At 40.6% G+C, this 26,899-nt stretch overlaps 6 protein-coding genes, 1 long non-coding RNA gene and 2 other non-coding genes across 14 annotated transcripts in view; 3 read left to right on the forward strand and 6 right to left on the reverse strand.

The window, feature by feature from the left end:
- Nucleotides 1-7,923, forward strand: part of LOC135343376 (peptidase inhibitor 16-like) — a 42,560-nt gene extending 34,637 nt beyond the window's left edge. Inside the window, exons 3-5 of the mRNA XM_064540382.1 lie at nt 6,807-6,910; nt 7,022-7,131; nt 7,663-7,923. Coding sequence (XP_064396452.1) covers nt 6,807-6,910; nt 7,022-7,131; nt 7,663-7,736 — 288 coding nt within the window. The 3' untranslated portion in view covers nt 7,737-7,923. The remainder of the gene's footprint in view (nt 1-6,806; nt 6,911-7,021; nt 7,132-7,662) is intronic.
- On the reverse strand, nt 1,015-26,884 carry LOC135343375 (spliceosome RNA helicase DDX39B-like). Of its 2 annotated transcripts, none has more exons than XM_064540380.1 (10): nt 26,736-26,884; nt 26,411-26,625; nt 26,113-26,269; nt 25,561-25,808; nt 25,189-25,307; nt 24,270-24,401; nt 23,887-23,996; nt 23,301-23,445; nt 22,965-23,112; nt 1,015-1,139 (listed from the first exon to the last, which is right to left on the reverse strand). In XM_064540380.1, exons 2-10 carry the CDS (start codon nt 26,622-26,624, stop codon nt 1,126-1,128), a joined length of 1,287 nt encoding a protein of 428 aa, XP_064396450.1. In that variant the 5' UTR covers nt 26,625; nt 26,736-26,884; the 3' UTR covers nt 1,015-1,125. The 2 variants fall into 2 exon arrangements, with proteins under 2 accessions (XP_064396450.1, XP_064396449.1); XM_064540379.1 differs by lacking the exon at nt 1,015-1,139 and adding an exon at nt 22,135-22,357.
- Nucleotides 1,187-2,604, reverse strand: LOC135343382 (spliceosome RNA helicase DDX39B homolog). The gene is made up of 3 exons (XM_064540390.1): nt 2,336-2,604; nt 2,052-2,150; nt 1,187-1,317 (listed from the first exon to the last, which is right to left on the reverse strand). Exons 1-3 carry the CDS (start codon nt 2,366-2,368, stop codon nt 1,225-1,227), a joined length of 225 nt encoding a protein of 74 aa, XP_064396460.1. The 5' UTR covers nt 2,369-2,604; the 3' UTR covers nt 1,187-1,224.
- Nucleotides 2,450-3,748, reverse strand: LOC135342428 (ATP-dependent RNA helicase DDX39A-like). Its single transcript, XM_064539158.1, has 3 exons — nt 3,600-3,748; nt 2,642-2,773; nt 2,450-2,485 (listed from the first exon to the last, which is right to left on the reverse strand). The coding sequence occupies exons 1-3, from the start codon at nt 3,714-3,716 to the stop codon at nt 2,450-2,452; spliced, it is 285 nt and encodes a 94-aa protein (XP_064395228.1). The 5' UTR covers nt 3,717-3,748.
- LOC135343380 (peptidase inhibitor 16-like) lies at nt 12,105-14,310 on the forward strand. The gene is made up of 5 exons (XM_064540387.1): nt 12,105-12,437; nt 12,508-12,753; nt 13,560-13,663; nt 13,776-13,887; nt 14,069-14,310. Exons 1-5 carry the CDS (start codon nt 12,426-12,428, stop codon nt 14,084-14,086), a joined length of 492 nt encoding a protein of 163 aa, XP_064396457.1. The 5' UTR covers nt 12,105-12,425; the 3' UTR covers nt 14,087-14,310.
- On the reverse strand, nt 13,962-18,406 carry LOC135343378 (uncharacterized). 3 transcript variants are annotated; one of them, XM_064540386.1, is made up of 6 exons: nt 18,247-18,406; nt 17,998-18,198; nt 16,574-16,643; nt 16,350-16,466; nt 14,744-16,258; nt 13,962-14,114 (listed from the first exon to the last, which is right to left on the reverse strand). In XM_064540386.1, exons 1-5 carry the CDS (start codon nt 18,283-18,285, stop codon nt 16,188-16,190), a joined length of 498 nt encoding a protein of 165 aa, XP_064396456.1. In that variant the 5' UTR covers nt 18,286-18,406; the 3' UTR covers nt 13,962-14,114; nt 14,744-16,187. The 3 variants fall into 3 exon arrangements, 1 of the variants encoding a protein (XP_064396456.1); XR_010397138.1 differs by lacking the exon at nt 16,350-16,466 and having other exon boundaries at nt 14,744-16,349; nt 16,471-16,643; XR_010397139.1 differs by lacking the exons at nt 14,744-16,258; nt 16,350-16,466.
- On the forward strand, nt 19,332-22,098 carry LOC135343384 (uncharacterized). Of its 3 annotated transcripts, XR_010397143.1 has the most exons (6): nt 19,334-20,455; nt 20,504-20,549; nt 20,886-21,349; nt 21,409-21,515; nt 21,568-21,781; nt 21,936-22,098. It is a non-coding gene; the product is annotated as an uncharacterized LOC135343384 (long non-coding RNA). The 3 variants fall into 3 exon arrangements; XR_010397142.1 differs by having other exon boundaries at nt 19,332-20,455; nt 20,886-21,515; XR_010397141.1 differs by lacking the exon at nt 21,409-21,515 and having other exon boundaries at nt 19,347-20,455.
- Nucleotides 22,496-22,714, reverse strand: LOC135343433 (small nucleolar RNA SNORA73 family). Its single transcript, XR_010397175.1, has one exon. It is a non-coding gene; the product is annotated as a small nucleolar RNA SNORA73 family (small nucleolar RNA).
- On the reverse strand, nt 23,583-23,802 carry LOC135343435 (small nucleolar RNA SNORA73 family). The gene has a single exon (XR_010397176.1). It is a non-coding gene; the product is annotated as a small nucleolar RNA SNORA73 family (small nucleolar RNA).
- Nucleotides 26,885-26,899: the final 15 nt, after the last annotated feature.

Consider the following 26,899-nt stretch of genomic DNA (forward strand, 5'->3'; position numbering starts at 1 on the left):
TCTCTGAAGCAGGAGACATCATACTATTATAGGGACATCATAAAGATATACATTACAGAAACATTATAAACTTCATAAAATAGATATCAAATGGTTACAATGTTAACTCCTGAGTCCTGAGTGTCCATTTCATACTTTTTTAAAAGAGAATAGACCAAGCGGTTCAGCAGATATGCTAACTTTAAGATCATTTCCGGTATTAACAACAAATTTCATAAGTCCCGCCCAAGTACATTAAAATGCGGTAAATTTTTGTACGAATTTTTCCCTGACTAGTATTCTTCAAAACGCTGTATCTCTGCATTTGCTTGACCAAATCCAGTGCAGTAAAGTTTTTCTGGTTTGCCTAGAGTGTTCAAAAGAGATAGTAATACATAGGAGTTAGAAATAGCAAAAATGAAAATCGGTCTGACATCGCTACCAAGGGCACGCCACCAGACAGCCCCCTATCGACCTAGTGACAAGCGAGTCCCTGGTCCCACCACACCCATGAACTAACTACACATGACTTATTTGCCTGCATGGTTCCTCATTATTCTTTTGTACATGTAATTCTTCTCTTACTGAGCCCCGACATGGGAGAGCTTTCAAAAAAAAAAAAAAAAAATTTTTTTGCTAAACCACACCCAAAACGTCATATCCGGCCGTAATATACGTATAAAATTACATTGAAAACCTTGTTTGGGACAGACAGCACTGCACTGGCCGGTAAACGGAATAGCGAGGTGGCCGTACTTCAGGTCGAGTTTTGTGCAGAAAACATATAGCTAGCATTCCGTGCCAAACCAAATGGCCGGTATATCGAGGTGGCCGCATTTCGGAGAGCCGGAATAGCGAGAGTCTACTGTATATATATTATACTTAAGATGCCTATAGCCCTGTAATTCAGTGTTTTTTGTTTTTGTAATGCCGGAGTTAAATCGATATGCTGTTTCTCATAAATGTTCTTTATGATTCGACAACTAGACAGAGAGGACATTCACAATTGTAGCTAAAGTAGTCAGTAAAACACCACAAGAGTCAAATGGTATATATATAGCTACTAATAAAAGCAAAAATAAAAATTGTAAATGTTTTAACTGTTATAATAAGTTTGAGTTTGAAATCTCAGAAAGTCAGAACATCTCACACACCCTCAACTGCAAAGGGAAGAGCACAGCATGAAAAAATCGCAATGTCAAAGCACCAAAATGTGCAATTAGTACCCGTGCTTATAAGGTATCTCTAAATATAGACTGAGAGGGTGGCTGCATCACTCTCCTCAGACACAAAGGTAATGGCCAGACCCTTGGTGCCAAACCTGCCAGCACGGGCCACCTGGAGAGGGGGAGGTAATATAAGAACTAGAAACAGAAAACAGCAATAAGCAGGGCCGTAGCCACCAGTCAGGTTAGTCAGGTTTCAACCTGACCACTTTTTCCGAGGTGAATAGGCAATGGTCGTCACTACAGTAAACACATAATGGACAAACAATGCAGTGAACTTCTTCTGCAGTGCAAAACATGCAAGCATGCTAGAACTATAAGTGATCAAGACTATTAGTCTACATGCTATCATTGCTATGGCGAGAGAGAATCCCTTCCAAGTCTTCCAGACCAAGCTCACCATCCAGCTAACCATTTTTTGTTCCCTAAGCGATCATTTGGAAAGTCCAAACCAGTTCTGTGGTCTTGCCAAATACAACTTTGCTGTTTCTCCATCATGATAAGAATCAAGATGTGTGTTCTGTAACATTTGTGTTAGGGCTAAGCTTTAAAGCTGAACAGAATTTAGTCCAGCAGTATAGCCAGTAGAGAAGGGGGCGTTACCAACGATACTGGAGATGGGCGTGACCCAAAAAATCGATGCGCTATGCGCGCCGATTTCATAACAACCTGACCACTCTAAAGTTGGTGGCTATGGCCCTGATAAGGGAGTTTCAAAACACACATTACCTAAAGGGAACAATCATAATTATTGCTCAAAAACCACTTAGTGTACATTGATATAGGTGTTGAAAGATATACATTGAAATTGAGGCTTTACACCTACACGTGTGTTGACCAGCTCACCCTGTGGAGGTAAGTGTCAGAGCTCTCGGGCATGTCGTAGTACTCAGACACAAAGGTAATGGCCAGACCCTTGGTGCCAAACCTGCCAGCATGGGCCACCTGGAGAGGGGGAGGTAATATAAGAACTAGAAACAGAAAACAACAATAAGGGAGTTTCAAAACACACATTACCTAAAGGGAACAATCATATTGCTCAAAAACCACTTAGTGTACATTGATATAGGTGTTGAAAGATATACATTGAAATTGAGGCTTTACACCTACACGTGTGTTGACCAGCTCACCTTGTGGAGGTAAGTGTCAGAGCTCTCGGGCATGTCTAAGTTGAACACAATGTTGACTCTCTCAGCTCAATGTCCATGCCACGTCCAAACAAGTCAGTGGCCACGAGGATACGTTTACTGAAGCTCTTGAAGGCCTGGTACTTGGCCAGCCTGGGCAACAAAAGAGGAAAAAAGTCACAACCCATGCGCATTATTTAGAATAATACATTACATAATGCTCATCTAAAAATAAAAAGGTTGTGGAATTTCTTTGCAACATAACATAATAAAATACATTGATTATTTACTGTCCTAACACAAACATACCTGGTTGAACTCTAGTTTGTCCAAAAGGTCAAATAGTTTCCTGTTCTTCTCCTTATCGGCCAGCTTCACGTAGTGCTGTTGCAGTCCGTGCAGAGTGAGCTTGGTCTCATCATCAACATAGACCTCCATGGGCTGTGTGATGGTGGAAGGGGTTAGGAGTGTGGAGTGGGTGGGGTCACTAGTGTGAAGCTCCCCCTCACGTCACAGCTTGACTGGCTTGTGGCAGAGAGAGACAAGACAGACAGGAGAGAGGGGGGGGAGAGACAGACAGACACAAAAGACACAGTAGAGTGAGAAATTAGATTCTTTTTTTTTTGTTTAATTCTGGGGGAGTTAGGAAGAGAGACATGTAAGAAAGTGCCTAGGAAAGAACACAAAATAACCATGACAATGCAGGATATCAGTAGACCCCAGCACAGACACAGATTGACACCAGAGCATAGAAACAGACTGATATCAGCATAGACACGATGCGGGCCAGCACTTCAATGGCTCAGAACTGTGAAATTCTAGAGATGGGATGCTATACGAGAACATGCGGGCCTATTAGTATGTACAACACTACTCAGCAAGCCTTCGACAGCAATCAATACCATCCAGGAACAACCAATTTTTCAGACAACAATCACCTTCAAAAAACCGGGAAAACCATTTTTAAGCATCACCCGATTAGAACAGCACTTTCACCTTCAAATAAGATCTCAACAACAGCTAACAGATAAACCAACCTGAAGCCAATATGCATTTCAAAATTGAGAAAAGGCAAAAAAAATCTAGAAGTAAAAAACCGCAAAAGATGCCTGTACATTGCCATACTGATAAATAACGAGCAAAAGCCTTCGGAAATCTCCTAATCCAAAGACACACTGAGAGCGTCTTACAGATGATTGATTACATAACCAGTAGAGGTAAGTAGATAGTGTAGCTGCTACCCGTACGGTGGGTGGGACTGCATTACTTGATTCATGAATTTCTTGCAGACTGGACGAATATCCTTGGGCAGAGTGGCGCTGAACATCATGACCTGCTTCTCGTGGGGTGTGGCTTTGAACACTTCCTGTACATCACGACGCATGTCTACAAGGAGGAAACACCATTGTCATTAGATGCACACATTTCCTACATAGAACGATATGTAGATCTACATGAAATTTGAGTGGAATCATTTCAATTGCAAGCATATTCAAAGCCTCTCACATCAGCAAAATTATTAATGATTTTACGGACAAAAGAGACAGCGTTACAAGTAGAAAGGTACATGTAGTTACAAGTACACCCACCTTGCATGACACATGCCGAGCACGCTGACTTGTCCGTCAACTGGTTCCATCTGTTGGAGAGATGCGATCACAAACACGGCCGTCTTCCCCATACCACTCTTGGCCTGGCAGATGACGTCCATGCCCAGTATGGCCTGAGGGATGCACTCATCTTGGAAGAATTGACTGTGGTGCTCTAGAGCTTGAAAACTAGTTATTATTGGTCTGTGCCCCGTAGCCAAATGTTTTGCCTACAGATCCTGCTTATTTGTGTCTATGTTGACGAACTGGCCTGCATACATTTCCTTGGTTAAATCTCTTTTGTATGTTTTTTACATTTATAGCTAAGGCCACTCCAAGTGACACTCTGGTTTCTGGTCCTGAAGTTTTTCTAATTGCATGCGGGCGGGCGGCTTTTCTCATTATGTCATTATCAATTTCACCTTATGAATCTCATTATTTTGCAAATGAATATCATTATCACACTATTTTGCCACATGGACCATTATGCGCATGCGTAGTAGAAATAATGGGATAGAAATCCAATAATGAGATAGAAATCCAAATCTGATGCGGGCGGTGGACCAGAAACCAGAGTATCACTTGGAGTGGCCTAAAATGGAGGCTGTAAAAGACGAGAAAGTATTATATTAGCTTGTGCCCCTTTTAAAGAAGCACTGCTGTAAGCCTATGATGTTTTACCTACATATCTTGTTTTGTTGTGTCTCTAGGCTGCATAAATTCTTGATTTTGATTTTCAAATGGAGGCTACAAAAGATGAAAAAAAAGTCGATGACGTAGCGTATCACGGATAGTCACATTTTTTCGACTGTTGCCAATCCCTTTCCTTACTTTATCTCTGCCCAGAGTCACCAGTCCCTTTTCTCCCGCCCCCCCGTCCAATCAGAGAAAAGGAAGTGGCTTGCGAGTCTAAGAGGGCGGCGGCGCCTGTAAGCCTGACTAGGCTCTGCGACGACAGCCATTAGTTTTAGACTTGAACTTTTGGCATTGATCTTTAACAACAATCATGGTCGATAATTACCCACTCTTTGAGTTTACAAGCAGCAAAATAAAACTATTGCAAAAATTTGTCATCAGTATAAAAGCTATTAGTAGCTTTATGTTATGTTTGGCATCTCCACTGAGGCATCAGCACCTGCAGTGCTTTCATTACTATTAAGCATTAATTAATTTATGTTCCTGTTTCATTCTTGTTAGAACTCATCAGTATGACATAGTGCTAACTCAGCACAGCCATATACAGGACTAGTAAAATCACTTAACAACTTCCCTGGGAGTGTCACAGTAGTGTACTATAATATACTTAATTAATAAGATGCCTATAGCCCTGTAAAGCATTGTTTTTTGTTATTTTTTTGTTTTTGTAATAGATATGCTGCTTCTCCCAAATGTTCTTTATGATTCGACAACTCTACTAAGATATGTCGTACTGGTGAACAGTGTCTTCATGATCCGAGCTTGCATTGCTATCAGAAGTAGCTGCATGAGTGCTGAGGAAGAGGAAGATGATTGTGGGAGTTTAAAAACACTGAAATATAGCTATAGTTGGGTTTTAGGGTTAGGGTTAGGGTTAGTGATGCTGAAAAGTTGTTGATCGTCAATACTCACAATGATATTCGGAGTGATGTGTCCCCTACTGCAGCCAATATGATTAAACTTGTAAGTCAATACACACACACATACATACACACACACACACAACCATCCCCTCACACACACACACACACACACACACATGCAGGAGTAGAGCGATGTGCTTGCCAATATTGCACATACACATGCTGAAAAGTGCACAACTGTTCACAGCGACAAAACTGAAAGAAACTAGTGTTCAAGCTGGCGCTGTGCTAATGCCTCTCGCCATGTTTTTGCTTTCGCTCAAAAGTATTAGAGTGTTATATTAGTTTCTATAATGAATTTTATATTAAAGTTAGCTTACCTATATAAAGTCACTGAGAAGAAAAGACTTATTTATATGCATCTATTGTTGTTATTTATTGTATTATGTGGCTTACCAGGACCTCAAGAAAGAAGAAAATTGATTCTTCCAGGATCTGTAGTTCAGTGTATATAATATCAGACCTGTGTACATGCATATTGTTATCTATATTGTTATATGGTAGTGTTTTGTGGCTTACCAGGCCCTCAAGACAAAGATGATTCTGCCAGGATCTGGATCTGGATCTTGGTTTCTCACACGTGGGGAATGAGCGCGCATGCGCATTACATCCACAGGAATAATAAAGGGTGTGTCCAAACAGATCAATGGCTACTGCTAGCTAGCTGTTTTAACAGATATTTTCTGAGTCTTGTAGCTAACAAAAAGCTAGCGCTTTAGTGCAAGGCTAACTCATATGTTGAATAGAAAGTATGTGCGGACAGATGATGCTATGAAAGATTCTGAAGAGACTGCAACAGCCTTCAATGTGAGTCAAACTAGCCATAACTTGAGAAAGAAGCTTTAGTTTGCTAATCCACGAATCAAAATCCAAGAGAACGTGGCTAGAAGCCTATAGAAGCTGTTAGTTTTCGTCGCATTGCAACCGTTGAGCAGTTACAGCTGGAACAGACACACAGACACACAGACACACACACAGTCAGATCCCTCGTGCGGCTACGCCTCGAGGCATAACAAAGCAGGAGCTCCTTCTTTCACTTCAGTCGGTGAAAACATCTTAGCAGGCGTTTTCTACACAATCGACTATCAGTATTTTGTCAACTACTGGGGGGCAGAAAAGCAGTATTATAGTTACCCCAATTGTGACTCAGGCAAAGAGTGTGGTCATTACACCCAGGTAAGATTAGATATACGTGTATACCATGCATGTATATAATTATATAGGGAGGTATATAAATTATAGCATGATATTTTAATTTACATGTAGATAGCCTGGGCCAAAACAACCCACGTTGGATGTGCCGTTGCCGACTGTCCTTTTTATATTCCGGGTTACCGTTTAACAATATTGGTGTGCAACTATGGACCGGCGTGAGTTATTCATTGCATTGGTCGTCTATTTCTATAATATATATATACGTATTTATAGCATTATAATTAACATGCAAGGCTCTAATAACGAAACCATTCGTTTCAATGCAGGGGTAACTTTGATGGAGTGAAACCGTACATACAAGGGTCCTCGTGCACCCAGTGTCCAGCTGGCTTAAACACGTGCAGTAATAAATTGTGCTCTTTTGGTTCAACTGTTGGTGAGTGGCTTCCTATATAAGCTAGCTGCATACATTGTACATGACTTGTACACTATATAGCTCCTTACAAAGTTGCAGGATTGCCATACTATAAGGCCACTGTTAGTTACATACTTGTTTCAGATCAACCTCCCTCCTCGGTTTTGCTCACCTCCTCAATTAAGTATTGATGTCAGCCATTATTTGAGGTCAAAGTCCTTTTTTTGTGCTGACATTGCATTATTTTACCATGTGCAATGTGCAAGTTGCACCAAAAAGCCAGTGTGTAAAAAAAATTTATGTTCAGACTCCGTCCTTTGTGAATTTTCGTCAGTTAAAAAAATAGGATATGACGTCATCAAATAATGGGATAATGAGTAATGAAGACCTCCCTCCCTCATCGGGGTTGAGCTAGTATTCTCATCTGAAACAAGTATGCAACTATAACAGTGGCCTAACCTTTGTAAACCAGTGCTAGTACACACCATATATAGTTGGCATATAGATACGCCAATAGTAAATTTCTGTACGTTTCTGTTATTCTCCTCACAGACACCTCTTCCAGTCAAGAGGCCTTCATTCAGCTCATCATGAACATGATGGAGGCTGAGAGAGAAAGGGAATGAAACAATGTCGTAGCTATGAACATATGAACATGAAGTTAGTGAGTAGCTATATACCAATTAGTGGTTTGTAGTTCCGAAACACATGGCAAGATCAGTCATGCGTATACGTATAGTTTCTTCTTAGTTCATATATCGTTTAATTGCAGTGTAGCTGCTCTAACCGATACAATGATTGTTCTCTAGTTTGGTTGACCTTGAATTTAGTACATAACTACTGATAATACTTATTGTAGCTTTATGTCAATATTCTCAAAGTTGAGTGCAGATGATTGGCTTTGTGCGTGGTGTGTGTCTGAGTGCATATGATGGGAGTTTAATGATCTGATGTGTTTTGTTGGGTCCATATATTGTTCCACTGAATTAACAACTGCTAGTAATACAATCTTTCTGTGTACGTGTGTTATTACATAAGATGCAGCGTCTCAGTCGATCAATTACTGGCAGTCATTGAGTTATAGAAGCAGCAGCTAAACTAGTTCTCGATTCAACTGCAAATCATCACTTCCAAACGGTTACATGCAGCACTACGAAAATGAAGACAGGAGTTATTTTTTTGCCTTTTAGCCGGCATTGTATTGGAACGGCTAGCGGAATGGCTATCAGCCTGAGTGATGCTGACAAGTCATTGATCGTCATGATATCATCCGTAGTGATGTGTCCCCTACTGCAGCCAATATGGTTAAATTTGTAAGTCAATACACATATACACACACGCACACACACACACACACACACACACACACACACACACACGCACGCACGCACACACACGCACACACACACACACAACCCAATCCACTCACCCCCACACACACACACACACACACACACACACACATGCAGGAGTGGAGCGATGTGCTTGCCAATGATTGCACATATACACATGCTGAAAAATGCACATATGCTCACAGCGACAAAACTGAAAGAAACACAGCAGGAGCTCCTTCCCTCTCTTCAGTCGGTGAAAATGTCTTAGCAAGCACCGGAAATATCGACTATAAGTTGTTTATCGACTACTGGGGGATTGTAACACATACAAAGAGTGTGGTCATTACACCCAGGTAAGACGCGAGATGAACCAAATTAGCAGAAAATATGACCCTTTGCGATCCAACTATTGTATTCTGGCAAAAATCGTGTGTATTTACTAGTAATAATTTAGGTTTTGCGGATTTTAATGTTGCAAATTGATCAACCATTGCAAAGTTCGCAAATGTTTGATGCTCGCAAAACACTCTAGTAATACGGTGATATGTACGCGACCTGTACACTATTATTATAGCTCATTACAACTGGTTGCAGATTGCCATAATTATTTGTAATCCAGCTAGTATACAATAATTATAGTTAGCACAGTTACGCCAATTTGAAATTGTAGTAACTGCTCTGTTATTCTCCTCACAGACACCTCTTCCAGTCTAGAGGCCTTCATTCAGCTCATCATGAACATGATGGAGGCCGAGAGAGAAAGGGAATGAAACAATGTCGTAGCTATGAACGTATAAACATAAAGTTAGTGAGTAGCTATGCCAATTAGTGGTTTTTGTAGTTCCGAAACACATGGTAGATTCAGTCATGCATATATAGTTTCTTCTAATTCATATCTGCAGTGTAGCTGCTCCAGCCGATACAAAGATTGTTGTCTATTGGTTGACTTATTACGTAACCCCTGATAATAATTATTGTAGCTTCTATTCAGTCTCAAAGTTGAGTGCAGAGATTGGCTTTGTGCGTGGTGTGTGTCTGCAAGAGTGCATATAATTGAGTGAGTGCTCGGGAATATGTGGTTAATGGTCTGGTGTGTTTGTTGGCTCCATATCATTCCACTGAATTAACAGCTGCTCGATTGCTAGTAATTTTTTTTTTTTTATAATAATTCTGCAAAATGCATGGATACACTAGTAGCATATTACGCTAACCTAATGTGTGCCCTGTATATATTACTTACAATAGCGAGTACAAATTAAAAATAAAGACTAATATTATACTAATGTAAGTGACAGAGTACATTTCTCTTAAATGACAAAATCGATGTACTTTCCTGCAGCTCCAGTGGTAATTCATTCCACACAGATATTGCTTTTGGGAAAAAAGAGTTCGCATATGCATTTGTTCTGCAAATTGGTCTTTCAAACTGTATATTTTTTGTGCTTCTTAGATTGAGAGGGCATACTCTTCTTTCCAGTGGTGGATCAGGGAATTTAAAGTTACCATTTATTACCTGGTAAAGGTATGATAGCTTCAGGTACAATCTTCTTGTAGAAAGGGACGGTATAGGTCCACAGTATCTAATAGGGAGTCGTAGTCCATATTCCAAAGTTTTGTGCAGATTTTAAGGGCAAACTTTTGTACTTTTTCTATTTTGTGAGAATTTGTTTTTTGGTGTGGATCCCAAACAGGGGCAGCATATTCCAGTTTTGATCTCACAAGGGAGATGTAGAGTTGTCTTAAACATTCTAGTGACGAGTGGCCATAGAACTGTCGGTAAATTATACCAACCTGCTTGCAGGCATTTCTGCACATTTCTTCTATGTGTTTTGACCATGAGAGGTCGTGAGAGATCCACACGCCAAGGTACTTGTAGTGGTCAACTTTAAGTAGGGGACGTCCACTGATATTAAGACACATGTTGGGAAGTGGTGGGCTGAATTTTCTTGATATAGTCATGTATTTACACTTGCTTTGGTTAAACAAGAGTACATTTCTTTCAGACCATGCTTGGAGTTGATCAATATCTCCTTGCAATTTTATATAATCTTCAGGAGATTGAATAGGATGGTAAAGAAGAAGATCATCAGCATAGAGCAAGAGACTTCCTTCATTTTGATGTAGATCGATGTCATTTATATAGATTAGGAAAAGAAGAGGTCCCAGCACCGAACCCTGGGGAACTCCTGACACAACCTTCGAGATATTTGATGACTTTCCATTTATTATGACATATTGTGATCTATTCCTGAGGTAGCTTGCTACCCAAGATACCAGGTGGGGATCTAGGTTCATCGAGTGAGGAACCTTGTCAAATGCTTTTTTGAAATCAAAAAAGACTGCACATACACTCTGACCATCTTCAAGCAGTTTGTGCCAATTGTGCACTGCCGTAAGCAGCGCACCTGTGGTGGATTTTCCTTTAGTGAAACCCCATTGTTTATTCGAGAGGAAAGATATATCTTTTAGCTGTTCTAAGATTTTACTATACATATGTTTTTCCAGGAGCTTTACAAGGATGGAGAGTAGCGATATAGGGCGATAGTTTAAGGGATCAGACTTGTCGTTTGATTTGGGTATTGGAGTGACATGAGCCAATTTCCAGTCGTATGGCAGTTCACAGTTTTTTATCGATATATTGAAAAGCATTGTTATACTTGGGGTGATCGTTTCAGCAGTAGCCTTTAGCATTTTGGCGGAGATTCCATCAGGACCATTTGCTTTTGTGGTGTCTAGATTTGATAACAGGTTGAATACTTCATCTTCTGTGCAGCGTAAGTTCTCAGGTAAGTCTCTTGTTGGTTGTTTAAAGGAATTTGGGTCAAGAGGAGGAAGTGAATGGTTGAAATTTGCATAAAACTGTTTGTTAAGGACCTGGGCCTTTTCTTCATCCTGTTTGATTTTGCAGCCATTTACTACAAGACATGGGATAGAGCTATCTGATTTTCTCAGGTATTTCAGAGCTGTTCAAAATTTTTTTGACTGAGGCTTGAGGGTGCTAAAGAAATCTTGTTTACTCCGTCTGAGAGTGGTCACAACCTTATTTCTGATCTGTTTGTGGGTTGCAAAATCAGAGGGTTTGTTGTATTTTCTGGCAAGTCTGTAGTAATAGTTTCTCTTTTTGATATCTCTTATTATATTTTTCGTTAGCCAAGGAAAATTCTTTCGGGTTGCGATTTCTGCTGTGGGAATACAATTTCTCATAGTAGTCATGAATACATTCTTCCACTCTTTCCAGGATGACTCAACAGAACTTGGGTGTATGAAGCTGGTAAGATCAAATGTAGCCAACATATATCTTGCTTTGTCAAAGTCAGCATAATTATATCTCCATACTTTGTTTGTGTGCGTACGAGTGTGAGAGTTTGCACTTGTAGACTGATGCCAAGATGATCAGAGTTGGCTAGTGGAGGCACCGTTTCACAGTACTTTAGAGTTCTTGGAGATGACATAAGAACGAGGTCAATAAGAGTTGATGTGCCATCAGCTGCAATGCGTGTGGGTTGTTTCACCACCTGAGTTAGAGAGAAGCAGTCAGTAATATTTGCAAGGTGATTGCACAAAGAAGTAGTATTTGCTGACAGAACATTCACATTAAAGTCACCTAGTAAAATAAGATTTGAAATTGAACAACTATTTAGACTACTTAAAACATGAAACAACTCATCAAAGTAATACAATCTTTCTGTGTACGTGTGTTATTACATAAGAAGCAGCATCTCAGTCAATTGCTGAGTATAAAAGCAGCAGCTAAACTTCTTCTCGATTAAAATTCAACCGCAAGTCGTCATTTTCCAAACGGTTACAGCACTACAGAAATGAAGACTGGAGCCATTCTTTTTTGCCTTCTAGCCGGCATTGTCCTCTGTACATATTGGGACGGCTAGCGGAAAAATTATTACCCTGAGTGATGATGACAAGAAATCGATCCTCAATGTTCACAATAACCACAGGGCTTGGGTGCGCCCTACTGCAGCCAATATGGTTGAACTTGTAAGTCAACACACACACACGTCCACACACTCACACAACCAACCCCTCACACACACACACTCACATGCAAGAGTGGAGCGATTTGCTTGCAAACATCACAGAAAAATATCTTGAAAACTGCAAATATTATCATAGCAACAAAGCTGAGAGAGACAAAGCAGCAGCTCCTTATTTCTCTTCAGTCGGTGAAAACATCTTAGCATACACTGGAAGAAAAATGTACATCTATTATCTTATCGAACTCATGGCAGAAGAAGGAGAGTACTATAACTATCCTTTTTGTCAATCAGGCAGAAACTGTCATCGTTACACCCAGGTAAAATGTTGAGAATGTACTATGAAGGGAGGTATACAGTAGACTCTCGTTATTCCGGCTCTCTGAAGTACGACCACCTCAATATACCGGTCATTTGGTTTGGCATAAATTGCTAGCTACCCGGTAAGACCTCGATTTAAGGCGACCCTGCAAATATGCGACACCCAGGAGTTTCAGCAATTTTCTGACCTCTAAAAGTGCGACAGCTGCACTGACAATTATTTTTTAATGTCGCGTTCTAAATAGAGGTAAATGTAGCCACTCCCTAGCCTCGACTGTAGCCCACTGGAAAATCAGTGTTTTTAAGCGGCCTGAAATCGAGGCAAGTAGACTCTGTAAAGTTACCTCCAATTAAATGCGACCCTCAAAATATGCGACACCAGGACTTCAATATAATTTTTCAACCTCCAAAAGTGCGACCTCTGGCTTTGTAATTATTAAAAAGTGTCGCTTTAAATCGAGATCTTACGGTAGATGTTTATTGCACAAACTCGCCCTGAAAATACGGCCACTCGCTATACTTGCCATGTAATTTTATACGCTTATTACTGGCGGATATGGGTGTGGTTTGGCATATTACACTCCTCGAGACAGAACCGCATATTAGTAGGGACCGCTTTTTAGCCGCGGCTATTTTGTGAAATGCAGCCACCTCGCTATTCCAGCCAAGCTGCACTGTTCCAAAGGGTGGCGAGAGCCTACTGTTTAGTACATATGATTTCTGATTGGCTGGAAATTATTATGCAGGCCCTCCTTATATATAGTACGATATTGATGATTGCATATAAATTATGGTCTACATGTAGATAATCTGGGCCACTACAACCCACGTTGGATGTGCCCTTGCCGAATGTCCTACAGGTACGAGGGGTAAAACAAGAGAGATACTCGTGTGCAACTATGGACCGGCGTGAGTGGAGTCTCTTCATTACTTCGCATTGCTCGTCTATCTCTATAAATGCATTATAATAGTTATGCATGTGAAAAGCTATATAAAACTATTCACGTTTAAATCAATGCAGGGGTAACACTCCTGGAGTCAATCCGTACATAAAAGGAAGCACTTGCAGCCAGTGTCCAGTCGGCTATGATGCATGCTATTGGGATTTGTGCCTTCCTGCTGATACACTGTTGGTGAGTGGCTTCCTAAGCCAGCTGCATGCATGTGTTGTGCATGTGTTGTGAAGTATAACCTTGGTAGCCAAATATGCAGCTAGTACGCAATATATAATTATATAGTTGGCATAGATACGCCAACATTGAAATTTAAAATGTATAGTATACGTTTAGTAATGCTCTGTTCTTCTCCTCACAGAAACGTTTTCCATTCTAGAGGCCTTCATTCAACTCATCAGGAATGGCTGAGAGAGAAACAATGTCGTAGCTGTGAACATAATTATATGAACGTAAAGTTAGTGAGTATAATTATTTACCAATTAGTGCATGGTTTATATAGTTCCGAAACAAATGGCAGATTCAGTATAGTTTCTCTTATATTAATTTCATTGTAGCTGCTCTAGCCTGATTGAATGATTGCTTTTTGTTTGGTTGACCTTACATATTGCTGATGGTTATGCTTAGGCTAACATCTGCTAGCTCATACTCAATTGGCTTTGTGCTATAGAGCGTATAATAGTATGTGTCATGCAGACAGCGTATAAATTGATGCACATTCCCTCACATGCAGCTGTGTGTGTGCGTGCATGTGTGCATATCTCAACACGAATGGAAGCTAATATGATATATGGTTGTATCTAAGTGTCTGCTGTTTTAGCTAATGGTATATAGTAACATACCTGAAACAACGGCCCCATGCACCTGTCTGTTACTATGGTGCTAAAAGTCAGTGATGTTATATATGCATGCAGCATGGGCTATATGATTATATGGCCCCCACAGCTGTGTGTGTGTCACTGTGGGTCCATATCTCAACACGAACGCTAACATGATATGGTTGTAGCTGAGTGTCTGCTGTTTTAATCTAACACACCTGAAACATCGACTCCACTTGTCTGTTACCATGGTGCTAAAGTGGATGATGTAAAGATTGGGCTATATGCATGCATGGCGGCGCAAGCTGTTGTTTGTACTGAACTCCAACTCTGGTATTAGTTATTGCCCAGCCATGCAGAGTGCAATGACGTTAAACTCGTCTGACTGGTCATATAAATATACATGTGTTTTGAAGGAATTCATTAGTTTTGCTGAATTCCATAGTAAATTTTTAGGTTTTCTTCCCATGCACTTCTAGCTATAGTGCTAAAAGTAGTAGCCTATAAAAGGGACCAAATGAGTTATTGGGTGCATGGTTGGTGGGGCGTAAGTCCCAAATAGATAATATCTCCTACTAGCCTCCTTCGCAGCCTCTCCTTTTTCTATTCTTGTCACATAGGTCAGGTCAATAAGATAAAATTGGAGGAACAAGTTCTTTCTTTCTTTGTTCCTCCAATTCTTACCTGTGTGACAAAGAACAGAAAAAGGAGAGGCTGCGAAGGAGGCTAGAAAACTACTGCATTTACACACAGTGCAAGTGCATATAATCCCAGTGCAATATAATCATGGTAGGATGCAACATGCCGTATACTGAGCACTGGATTGCTTTGATCTGCTCACTCACTGGGCAACAAAATTATTTAACTAGTATATAATTATACCTCTACAGATACAAAGACTCTCAAGAGTAGATCTACGCTTGGCATAGTGTGCATTGCACTTAATTATTCGTTGAGGGCACTAGCTTAGACTTTCTCCACACCACTCGAACTCATCGGCTGCTCAATAAACAGGCCTATATAAATTATGATGTACCTGCTGATTTCCGAGCAGAATTTGAATAGCCCATATACAGATCTATGTATATGCATGCATCAAAGATTTGAGAGCTTTTTCTCAGTTTGATTAGTTGTTGTGTTGTAGCCGTTGTATGGATATATAGACTATCATTAGGCTGGGTGATGTAAGCTGCCGGAACATTTGTCTCTAAAGTTAGCCCATGCAGTGCTACATGCTGTGACATACACTAGGGTACAGCTTAGCCTCGATCCCAGGCTGAGTTTTCGCTTTTATAACGGATATATAGGTGTAGTTGTTCGCCTATTCGTTATAAAAGCGAAAACTCGGCCTGGAATCGAGGCTAGGGTACAGCTATACTGTTAAATTGTATTGTATAATTATTATGTTCCTGTTTCGTTCTTGTTAGAACTCATCAGTATGACATAGTGCTGACTCAGCACAGTCATATACAGGACTAGTAAAATCACTGTCTAACAACTCCCCTGGGAGTGTCACAGTAGTGTACTATAATAATTATACTTAAGATGCCTATAGCCCTGTAAAGCAATCTTTTTTTTTTTTTTTTTTATTATTTTTTTTTTTTTATTTTTTTTTATACTCTTCTAGCTCAAAAAAATGTTCTTTATGATTCGACAACTCTACTAAGATATGTCGTACTGGTGAACATCGTACATTCCCAGACAAGGAGATGAGAATTTTGGTAGAACAACTTCTGAGGAGGAAGAAGAGGATTGGGGGACTTCAAAATACTGAAACAATTATGATGAGCTTATAGCTATAGTTACATTTGGGTTTTTGTTTACCTTTCAAGAAAAAAATTTCAAAGCACTTGCAGCCAGTGTCCAGTCGGCTATGATGCGTGCTATTGGGATTTGTGCCTTCCTGCTGATACACTGTTGGTGAGTGGCTTCCTAAGCCAGCTGCATGCATGTACGTGTGTATTGTAGGGCATTAACAAACACTTTATAATTAAGGATGTGCGTTTCGCATACACTATCGAAATTAATGAGCAATAATTTCCACTCACCCGTCTGATCTGTGGAACTGGCCCTTGCCCGCATTGTCAATGTAGTATCTGACTCAGAGCAAGTTAACGGCTGAGTGTGTGGTGTGTGCGTGCGTGCGTGTGTGTGTGAACTAAAGTCGACAATTTCTCATTAAGCCAGGCAAAGTAGATTAGTAGTTTCTCATCACCACCCGCTTCACTTTTAGCCTACCGCCTCAAAAAGTTCATTATTCATTATTTTTGAGGCGTGGCCTAAATTAATGAGCCACACCCATTATATTCCAGGGCGTGGTCTAAATTATTGAGTTACACCCAGCCAAATGGCAAAAGTTGTATTACTGATGTTCTGGTTTGTGTAATTAAATGTTGCAATTTCAGCATATAATGAATACCGTATATGGCGGGTAAGTTTCGTGGGGAACTCAAGAAATGGTGGTTTTCGTGAGTAAAAATTTCGTTTAGTCTTATGGCTGCACGGCATTCCTATGTTCTGATAAGCCACGCCTACATTAAAATTTCGTGGAGGTTACCTACCCATGAATATTTTACTCTGTGGTAAATATTATTGTGCAATGTTACAGTCATCGGCTATCGTATTTTATAAGCCAGGAATGTTTGCAGATCTGGCTACGTATACATAGATAGATAGCTAAGCCAATCAACACAGCATTTGTTTGCATCTATAGCTTAAACGTGCTTAACGTGCCAATGGGTTTAGCAAATGGACCCTAACCAACACAACCATTCATTACTAGACAAATTTAATATACCTGCATGTGGGAAGGAGAGTTTGCAAGGTTGCAACTTAGAACACTTGTACTTGTGCAAGCGCAGGCGGGTGAGTGCACCCCTAACCAGTTAAGATCTAGCCGTAACTTCCACCTACCGCCTCAAAAAGTTCATTATTCATTATTTTTGAGGCGTGGCCTAAATTAATGAGCCACACCCATTATATTCCAGGGCGTGGTCTAAATTAATGAGTTACACCCAGCCAAATGGCAAAAGTTGTATTACTGATGTTCTGGTTTGTGTAATTAAATGTTGCAATTTCAGCATATAATGAATACCGTATATGGCGGGTAAGTTTCGTGGGGAACTCAAGAAATGGTAGTTTTCGTGAGTAAAAATTTCGTTTAGTCTTATGGCTGCACGGCATTCCTATGTTCTGATAAGCCACGCCTACATTAAAATTTCGTGGAGGTTACCTACCCATGAATATTTTACTCTGTGGTAAATATTATTGTGCAATGTTACAGTCATCGGCTATCGTATTTTATAAGCCAGGAATGTTTGCAGATCTGGCTACGTATACATAGATAGATAGCTAAGCCAATCAACACAGCATTTGTTTGCATCTATAGCTTAAACGTGCTTAACGTGCCAATGGGTTTAGCAAATGGACCCTAACCAACACAACCATTCATTACTAGACAAATTTAATATACCTGCATGTGGGAAGGAGAGTTTGCAAGGTTGCAACTTAGAACACTTGTACTTGTGCAGGCGCAGGCGGGTGAGTCCCCTAACCAGTTAAGATCTAGCCCTAGATACTGCAGCCTCAACTCATAGGAATTTAAAGTATCCGCTATGCTCAACTCTAGTGGATCCTCCTCCTCCACGTGCAACTTGATCAACGCCCTCCTAAACTGCAACAACAACAAAGTGTCTTCAGTATCTGCCAATGGAATACTTACAGTATCATCTTCAATTTTCTTTAGCTTGTCTTGCTCCATTGGTCTCCGTAAGAGGCCAGCTTGCAGCAAAACTAACAAACTAACTGTTCACCTCATGTACACACTATTTTACATACACTGTTCTTTGTTTATTATACTATTATTTACTTGCTTCCACCAAAAAAAAAAAAAAAAATTACCTAAAAAAAAAAAAAAAAATCAGGACTGGACCACTATGGTAGAGCTTGCAGTGACTGATTCTAAGCCTTGGTTTACAACTGCTTGCCTTTTTATATTGCAGCCTATTGCCTACCCACTCTTAATTAAAATCCCTGATAATATAATTATACCCCAGTATAGGTATAGTCCCTGGGATTTTTTTGTGGGCCTATACCCGGTCCTATATTAAATGTATATTCATAGCCCACATGCATGCATGCAGTAGTCTATTCCCTGGTTGTTCCCCCAACAACATGTTTGGATGCTATAATACAGGGTTTTGGGATTTTTTGTTGGCCTATACACATTCCTATATTAAATGTATATATTCATAGCCCACATGCAGTAGTCTATTCCCTGGTTGTTCCCCCAACAACATGTTTGGATGCTATAATACAGGGTTTTGGGATTTTTTGTTGGCCTATACACATTCCTATATTAAATGTATATATTCATAGCCCATGCACATGCAGTAGTCTAATTCCCTGGTTGTTCCCCCAACAACATGTTTGGATCTATAATACAGGGTTTTGGGATTTTTTGTTGGCCTATACTATGTACACATTCCTATATTAAATGTATATTCATAGCCCACATGCAGTAGTCTAATTCCCTGGTTGTTCCCCCAACAACATGTTTGGATCTATAATACAGGGTTTTGGGATTTTTTGTTGGCCTATACTATGTACACATTCCTATATTAAATGTATATTCATAGCCCACATGCATGCATGCAGTAGTCTATTCCCTGGTTGTTCCCCCAACAACATGTTTGGATGCTATAATACAGGGTTTTGGGATTTTTTGTTGGCCTATACACATTCCTATATATTAAATGTATATATTCATAGCCCACATGCAGTAGTCTAATTCCCTGGTTGTTCCCCCAACAACATGTTTGGATCTATAATACAGGGTTTTGGGATTTTTTGTTGGCCTATACTATGTACACATTCCTATATTAAATGTATATTCATAGCCCACATGCAGTAGTCTAATTCCCTGGTTGTTCCCCCAACAACATGTTTGGATGCTATAATAGCTTGAGAAGTGTAACCATGGAAGCCTAATAATAGCTAGTACATGCATGCATGATTTTATCACAACATGCATGCAGTACACTGGTAAATAGTTAAATGTGCGTACAGTAAGGGATACCCCTCTCACGTGTAGACTCCGATAACAACTCCACTGGGAGTAGTGAGCGTCACCATGCATGTATATATAGTATGATGTTTGCTTGAGAGATGTTATGGCTCCTTGGATATGATCACAGCGATACAATGTTCCTTAAGAGCTAGCGACATTTAATGTCTCTTATCTCTATTTTCTGGCTTGATTGTATATAATTTTTAGTGCAGCTTTGATTGGTGTCCTATAGCTTGCTGGTGATCGATTTACACTGTGTTATGAGTTGCAGGTTGCCTGCATGTAAAGACTACTCTATGTCTAACCACAAACGGCCACAACTATATAGCTGAACACATACATGCACGTACCTAACCCCTAAGCCACCGGCATAACCATGCTCTCCTCACACAGGCTGCCTATAATGATACCCTAATCACATACCGATGCTTTTCTCACACAGGCTCTACTATATAGAGAGTGCTGTATAGAGAGGGTGCTGGAGGGAAATTTCCTACCTCTGGTAGTCTTGGCTAACAAACCTTAGACACTAGTTGATAAGATCTACATGGGAAGTACATGGGAAAAGTGCCTCAGAGCAGGTATACTATGGGACTTAGTATACCTGCAAATTTACTTAGTATATCTAGTATTCCGTTGTCAAGTAATTGTATTGTAGTCAAGCAGTTTGCGCATGCGCACTAGTATCTAAATGAGTTAGACACTGTTTTGTCGGTGTCCATGTGATTTAGAAGCCCTCAGCCACTTTAGTACCCTCGCTACGCTCGGGATACTAAATCAGTGCCTTTGGGCTTCTAAATCCCATAGACACCTCCAAAACAGTGTCTAACTATTATGTAATACATCAACCTGGCTAATATATGTGAGTGCCTCTTTTCTAATGCTTTTGTTTGATGGTTCCTACTCCCAGGTGATCACCAAGTTGATGGTGTCCTGTTCTGCCAGACAAGGCAGCTGTGAGTTGACAGTAACACATACTACGTTAAACTCAGTAAATGGATCCAATTTCAAAGCTTAGAAACACTGAGACCTTTCAAATGGTGTCAATACCATGGATGGGCCAAAATGACAAAATCAAAATTAATGACTATCCCGCCATTATTTGAAAGGTTTCTAGCTAAGCTTTTAGAGAATCATGAACTTTTTTTGTGATACTGATCATGATATTGGATCAACGGTACAAAAGTTATGGCTGTTGAAAAAATTAATGTTCCCCCTGCCTTTCATTTAATCGGTACTCTTCATCTGCCGAAAACAGGCCAGAGATTTTTTCTTGGCACTTTCCTATACAGAGACAGAAGGAGTGTGTCCCTGCTAACGAGACTGCCATTTCTTCACTGCCGATGGTCGTCACAAGCTCTACTCTGCTTACTGCACACAGTGTCTCACGGTAGAGTGATGCATGGGGCTATACTGTTGGTACACAGTGTCAAGAATGAAGTGGACACAGCTCTAAAAGTGACAGGGACTACTTTTTTGTAATGTCCGACTTTTAAAATTATACACATCCTAGCTCTTTATCATAATTACGTGATGCACTTACAATCAGTACGAATAATGCTTTTACAACTGACTTGTGTGTGCATTTTTCCTAGCTAAACTTTGTACCCTCATGAATTGATTGCATGTCTCATGCAGGGAGCCTGCCTCAATGTTCACAGCCAGTCCCTTCCTTGTATGGGGAGAGTTTGGGTCCAATACTCAACAAGATATTCACCCTCTCACCTGACACACAACTCATGTAGGAAATGGACAGGTGGAGCACATAAATTATTCTTACCAGAGTGACGATGATAATTTATGGTCCCTATATAGGGTTGATAGCCGCCTTGAACTTTTCTGAGATACCTACATATAATTATACTGATAAGAGATACACAAGAGAAAAACAAGCTGTAACGCTCAATTAATTAATGTGTATAGTAAGTAGCCGGCCTATATCTCCTAGAAAGTTAATTTCGCCCTCCCTCACAGACTGGTGTGGGGTATCCGGTCACACTAGCTTTGTGGCCCCAGTCAGACAACTACTTACCAGCACTAGCACTAAGATGGTGTGTCGACAAGAAATGGAGGTTGCACTGAGAGAGGAAAAAAGTCAAAAGGCAATTGCAAAAGACAGGCCAGAGGTGTGTGTAGGGGAGACACTACCCAAGCTGTCAGAGAAGGAAGAGCTACATGCAGGCTAGAGGTATCCTGCTACGTATATGAACTGGTAGTCTTGTGCACTGCTGTATACATAGCGTGAAATGATCGTGTCAAATAAGATCTACATGTACATTATTTTCATGTTGTTCTGTGCGTATACCCACGTACTTTTTCGATTCCCATACTCCCTCCCCTAGATGCTGGAGGTGGCAGGTAACCACATGGACACGTTGGAGAGTATACTAAGAGTCAGAGTGGTGAACACATCTCTATAATAATAATATTATCTACTTATTATTGCTGCTTGGATGTACAAACTGGAATCGTGATTCACCATAATTATTTAGAACTTCTCACGACATTACGAGGTGTATATGGTAATTTCAATTCAAGTGATGATAGTTAAGAAATCAGATTTAATGTTGTATATAATTATACTGACAATGTGTATCATGAGAACAGACAGAGAGGACATTTACAGTTGTAGCTAAAGTAGTCAGTAAAACACCACAAGAGTCAAATGGTATAATATATAGCTAGCTACTAATAAAAGCAAAAATAAAAATGTAACTGTTTATAATAAGTTTGAGTTTGAAAAGACCATCTCACACACCCTCAACTGCGAAGGGAAGAGCACAGCATGAAAAATATCAATGTCAAATACAACCACCAAAAATGTGAAAAATAGCAAGGTATACATACAAGTGCAATGCCCATGCTATAAGGTTCTCTAAAAAAAGGGGCTGTAATAATTATACACTGTCCCCTGCATGGTTTATCTCCCACAGTCATGGCCCACTAGGAGCTACGGGAAGCACAAGGAATATGCAGTGGTCTGCAATGTCACCATCGCGGTGTGGAGACACTCAGAGCTACTCTCCAACGTTGTGGCCGGACAGCACCTCACAATAACTCGGCTCCATTACCACAAGGACAGAGCTCACGGTGGCAGACACCGCGAGATGACCAACGTTGGGGAAACTAGTCCCTTAATTAAGCAACCAAACAATACCTCTATAGACAGTGCTAGAACAGATAGGCCAAAGTACACCTGTACACAAGGAATTAACTAACATACCAAATGCTACTAAATAATGTTGAAAGTACAGTTGCTGTAAGGCTCCAAAATTGAGTAAGTATTTATAACACACTACAGCCGTTAGCAATACACACCCAACAAGCTGAAAGCAGTAGACCTTCTACACAACTAGACATCCTTCACTTACTGTATGTGGTGACGTCCAGTTCATCTGGTAGCTCTGTGACGTTCACCTCGAAGCGGTCCTGTACAGAGTTGAGAGTGGCTGCATCACTCTCCTCAGACACAAAGGTAATGGCCAGACCCTTGGTGCCGAACCTGCCAGCACGGGCCACCTGGAGAGGGGGAGGTAATATAGGAACTAGAAACAGAAAACAGCAATAAGGGTGATTTTCAAAACACACATTACCTAAAGGGAACAATGATATTGCTCTAAAACCACTTAGGTACATTGATAGGTGTTTTTTGAAAGATATACATTGAAATTGAGGCTTTACACCTACACGTGTATTGACCAGCTCACCCTGTGGAGGTAAGTGTCAGAGCTCTCGGGCATGTCGTAGTTGAACACAATGTTGACTCTCTCAATGTCCATGCCACGTCCAAACAAGTCAGTGGCCACGAGGATACGTTTACTGAAGCTCTTGAAGGCCTGGTACTTGGCCAGCCTGGCCAACAAAAGAGGAAAAGAAGTCACAACCAATGTGCATTATTTAGAATAATACATTACATAATGCTAATCTAAAAATAAAAAGGTTGTGGAATTTATTTGCAACATATAACAGACTAAAATACATTGATTATTTACTGTCCCCTACATGGTTTATCTCCCACAGTCATGGCCCACTAGGAGCTACGGGAAGCTCAAGGAATATGCAGTGGTCTGCAGTGTCACCATCGCGGTGTGGAGACACTCAGAGCTACTCTCCAACGTTGTGGCCGGACAGCACCTCACAATAAACTCGGCTCCATTACCACAAGGACAGAGCTCACGGTGGCAGACACCGCGAGATGACCAACGTTGGGGGGGGGGGGGCTAAACTACAACTGTACTACTAAACAAGTCGTTCTAATTCAAGTAAAAATTCATCAGCTATACAGTTACGTACCTTTCCTCCTGAGGCATGCCCCTGTGAATGGAGATGGCTGGGAAGGTTTGTTCCACCAGCAGTTGGGAGAGGGCTATGCATCGCTGCACAGACTTGACGAAGATGATCACCTGAAGAGGAAAGGGTGTAGTATGATAGACTAGTAGACGGTACGAGTACACGAGTGATAGGCATATTGTATAGGGGGCTCAGTTACAATAAAGAAGTATAATCACAAAGTTTCATTGGATTGACAGATTAAATATATTTCATCATTGCCCACAGAACACACACAAAGAGACAAAATCCTATACGAAACTAAACCAAATTAGCCATACAAAAGCTTTAAAACTCGTGCAAACTAAAAGTTAAACATAATTATTATTATAATAATACACACATACCTGGTTGAACTCTAGTTTGTCCAAAAGGTCAAATAGCTTCCTGTTCTTCTCCTTATCAGCCAGCTTCACGTAGTGCTGTTGCAGTCCGTGCAGAGTGAGCTTGGTCTCATCATCAACATAGACCTCCATGGGCTGTGTGATGGTGGGAGGGGTTAGGAGTGTGGAGTGGGTGGGGTCACTAGTGTGAAGGTCCCCCTCACGTCACAGCTTGACTGGCTTGTGGCAGAGAGAGACAAGACAGACAGGAGAGGGGGGGGGGGGGGGGAGATAGACAGACACAGTAGAGTGAGAAATTAGATTCTTTTTTTTTTGTTTAATTCTGTGGGACCTAGGAAGAGAGACATGTAAGAAAGTGCCTAGGAAAGAACACAAAATAACCATGACAATGCAGGATATGCAGTAGACCCCAGCATAGAAACAGACTGATATCAGCATAGACACGATGTGGGCCAGCACCTCAATGGCTCAGAACTGTGAAACTCTAGAGATGGGATGCTATACGGGAACATGCGGGCCTATTAGTATGTACAACACTACTCAACAAGCCTTCGACAGCAATCAATACCATCCAGGAACAACCAATTTTTCAGACAACAATCACCTTCAAATAACAGGGAAAACCATTTTTAAGCATCACCCGATTAGAACAGCACTTTCACCTTCAAGTAAGATCTCAACAACAGCTAACAGATAAACCAACCTGAAGCCAATACGCATTTCAAAATTGAAAAAAATGTAGAAGTAAAAAACCGCAAAGATGCCTGTACATTGCCATACTGATAAATAACAAGCAAAAGCCTTCGGAAATCTCCTAATCCAAAGACACACTGAGAGCGTCTTACAGATGATTGATTACATAACCAGTAGAGGTAAGTAGATAGTGTAGCTGCTACCCGTACGGTGGGTGGGACTGCATTACTTGATTCATGAATTTCTTGCAGACTGGACGAATATCCTTGGGCAGAGTGGCGCTGAACATCATGACCTGCTTCTCGTGGGGTGTGGCTTTGAACACTTCCTGTACATCACGACGCATGTCTACCAGGAGGAAACACCATTGTCATTAGATGCACACATTTCCTACATAGAACGATATGTACATGAAATTTGAGATAATTAGTGGAATCACTAGAGCAAGCTTTATTGTGGTCGCTGACGGAGTAGGACAGTCTTGTTATGAATATAATTATCATTTAGGATGCTAACCCTGCAAATTCCAACTAATGGACTTGGTTACTCGTTGCACAAAATGTACACAATACACACGGCTTTTATTAACCACTGTCCTCACCTAGCTGCTCGAGCATCTTGTCACACTCGTCCAGCACAAAGTGCTTGATGTGTTTAGTGTTGAAGGTCTTGTCTCGAACTAGTGCCATGATCCTCCCCGGTGTCCCCACAATAATGTGAGGGCAGTTGTTCTTGATCACCTCCTCGTCCTTCTTGATACTGATCCCACCAAAGAACACGGAGATCTTGACATTGTCAAAATATTTGCTGAATCTCTCGTATTCTTTGTAGATCTGGAATGCCAGCTCTCTGAGAGTGAGAGAATGTCAGTTTTTTTAGTGTTAATATGTTAAATGTACTTATCATACAAGGCAAAGCATTCCATGCAAAAGTAACTACTAACTGCGAATTGTAACAGCTTTGCACTACACAGAAAATTAATTGCAAGCATATTCAAAGAGAGCTGTGAATTTTAACAGCTAGCTTGCACTATACAGAAATTAATTGCAAGCATATTCAAAGCCTCTCACATCAGCAAAATTATTAATGATTTTACGGACAAAAGAGACAGCGTTACAAGTAGAAAGGTACATGTAGTTACAAGTACACCCACCTTGCATGACACATGACGAGCACGCTGACTTGTCCGTCAACTGGTTCCAGCTGTTGGAGAGATGCAATCACAAACACGGCCGTCTTTCCCATACCACTCTTAGCCTGGCAGATGACGTCCATGCCCAGTATGGCCTGAGGGATGCACTCATCTTGCACTGTATCGGGAATAAAAAACATTAATAGGGTCTTTTGAATAATTATATTAAAAGGCGGTACGTACTGGCGACAAAAGACATGCAAAAAAATGTAGCAAAATAAATAAATAATACTGCACAGTACATATTGACTGCACATACCTTCACTAGGATGCTCAAATCCACAGTCAACAATGGCTCTCAGGAGTTCTGGTTTTAGGAGAAAGTCTCGAAAGCCTGAAGAGTGAATGGACACATAGCTTCCTTTGACACCCTTCTTTGTCTCCGCAGTGTCTGCTCCGTTCGTCTGTTGCTCTTGACCGGCATCCTCTTCATCGTAGTCCAAAAGTTCTTGGTCTTCCTGGGGATCTGCCATTCTGTAAAAAGAGTGGAAAATAATCATTCACAATTTTGACTACTTCTTGCATATAAAAGCTAATGCTATGAGTTTTAAAACAAATAGTTACACTCTTTAGCAATTTCTAACCTGCTTAGAGTCTTGGTTTAGAGGATTGTTCAGCAAAAGAAGGATTTCTTCGTCTCACAGCTATGTCAGTTTCGCCCTAAAGAAATGAATGCTAAATCACGTGGCACACATGCGCAGTAATACATCAGATTAACCAACATGGCTGTCATGCGCAGTAAGACGTC

This window comes from Halichondria panicea, chromosome 10 (genome assembly GCF_963675165.1).
Source record: "Halichondria panicea chromosome 10, odHalPani1.1, whole genome shotgun sequence".
Classification (NCBI taxonomy): Eukaryota; Metazoa; Porifera; class Demospongiae; order Suberitida; family Halichondriidae; genus Halichondria; species Halichondria panicea.

Excerpts from the sequence above, each read along its gene's own strand:
- LOC135343378 (XM_064540386.1), bottom strand. The coding sequence starts at position 18,285 with ATGGAGCAAGACAAGCTAAAGAAAATTGAAGATGATACT. Across the intron at positions 18,199-18,246 it reads AGAAAATTGAAGATGATACT|TTTAGGAGGGCGTTGATCAA; the intron begins GTAAGTATTCCA and ends TTGTTGTTGCAG. Across the intron at positions 16,467-16,573 it reads CAGTTCCACAGATCAGACGG|CTGGCTTAGGAAGCCACTCA; the intron begins GTGAGTGGAAAT and ends ACATGCATGCAG.
- LOC135343382 (XM_064540390.1), bottom strand. The coding sequence starts at position 2,368 with ATGCCCGAGAGCTCTGACACTTACCTCCACAAG. Across the intron at positions 2,151-2,335 it reads CTGACACTTACCTCCACAAG|GTGGCCCATGCTGGCAGGTT; the intron begins GTGAGCTGGTCA and ends CCCCCTCTCCAG. Across the intron at positions 1,318-2,051 it reads CTGACACTTACCTCCACAGG|GTGGCCCGTGCTGGCAGGTT; the intron begins GTGAGCTGGTCA and ends CCCCCTCTCCAG.
- LOC135343375 (XM_064540380.1), bottom strand. The coding sequence starts at position 26,624 with ATGGCAGATCCCCAGGAAGACCAAGAACTTTTGGACTACGATGAAGAG. Across the intron at positions 25,809-26,112 it reads CTCGTCATGTGTCATGCAAG|AGAGCTGGCATTCCAGATCT; the intron begins GTGGGTGTACTT and ends TCTCACTCTCAG. Across the intron at positions 25,308-25,560 it reads CAAGATGCTCGAGCAGCTAG|ACATGCGTCGTGATGTACAG; the intron begins GTGAGGACAGTG and ends TCCTCCTGGTAG.
- LOC135343380 (XM_064540387.1), top strand. Across the intron at positions 12,754-13,559 it reads ACTGTCATCGTTACACCCAG|ATAATCTGGGCCACTACAAC; the intron begins GTAAAATGTTGA and ends GTCTACATGTAG. Across the intron at positions 13,664-13,775 it reads GTGTGCAACTATGGACCGGC|GGGTAACACTCCTGGAGTCA; the intron begins GTGAGTGGAGTC and ends AAATCAATGCAG.
- LOC135342428 (XM_064539158.1), bottom strand. The coding sequence starts at position 3,716 with ATGCGTCGTGATGTACAGGAAGTGTTCAAAGCCACACCCCACGAGAAG. Across the intron at positions 2,774-3,599 it reads GCAAGAAATTCATGAATCAA|CCCATGGAGGTCTATGTTGA; the intron begins GTAATGCAGTCC and ends ACCATCACACAG. Across the intron at positions 2,486-2,641 it reads ACAAACTAGAGTTCAACCAG|GCTGGCCAAGTACCAGGCCT; the intron begins GTATGTTTGTGT and ends TTTGTTGCCCAG.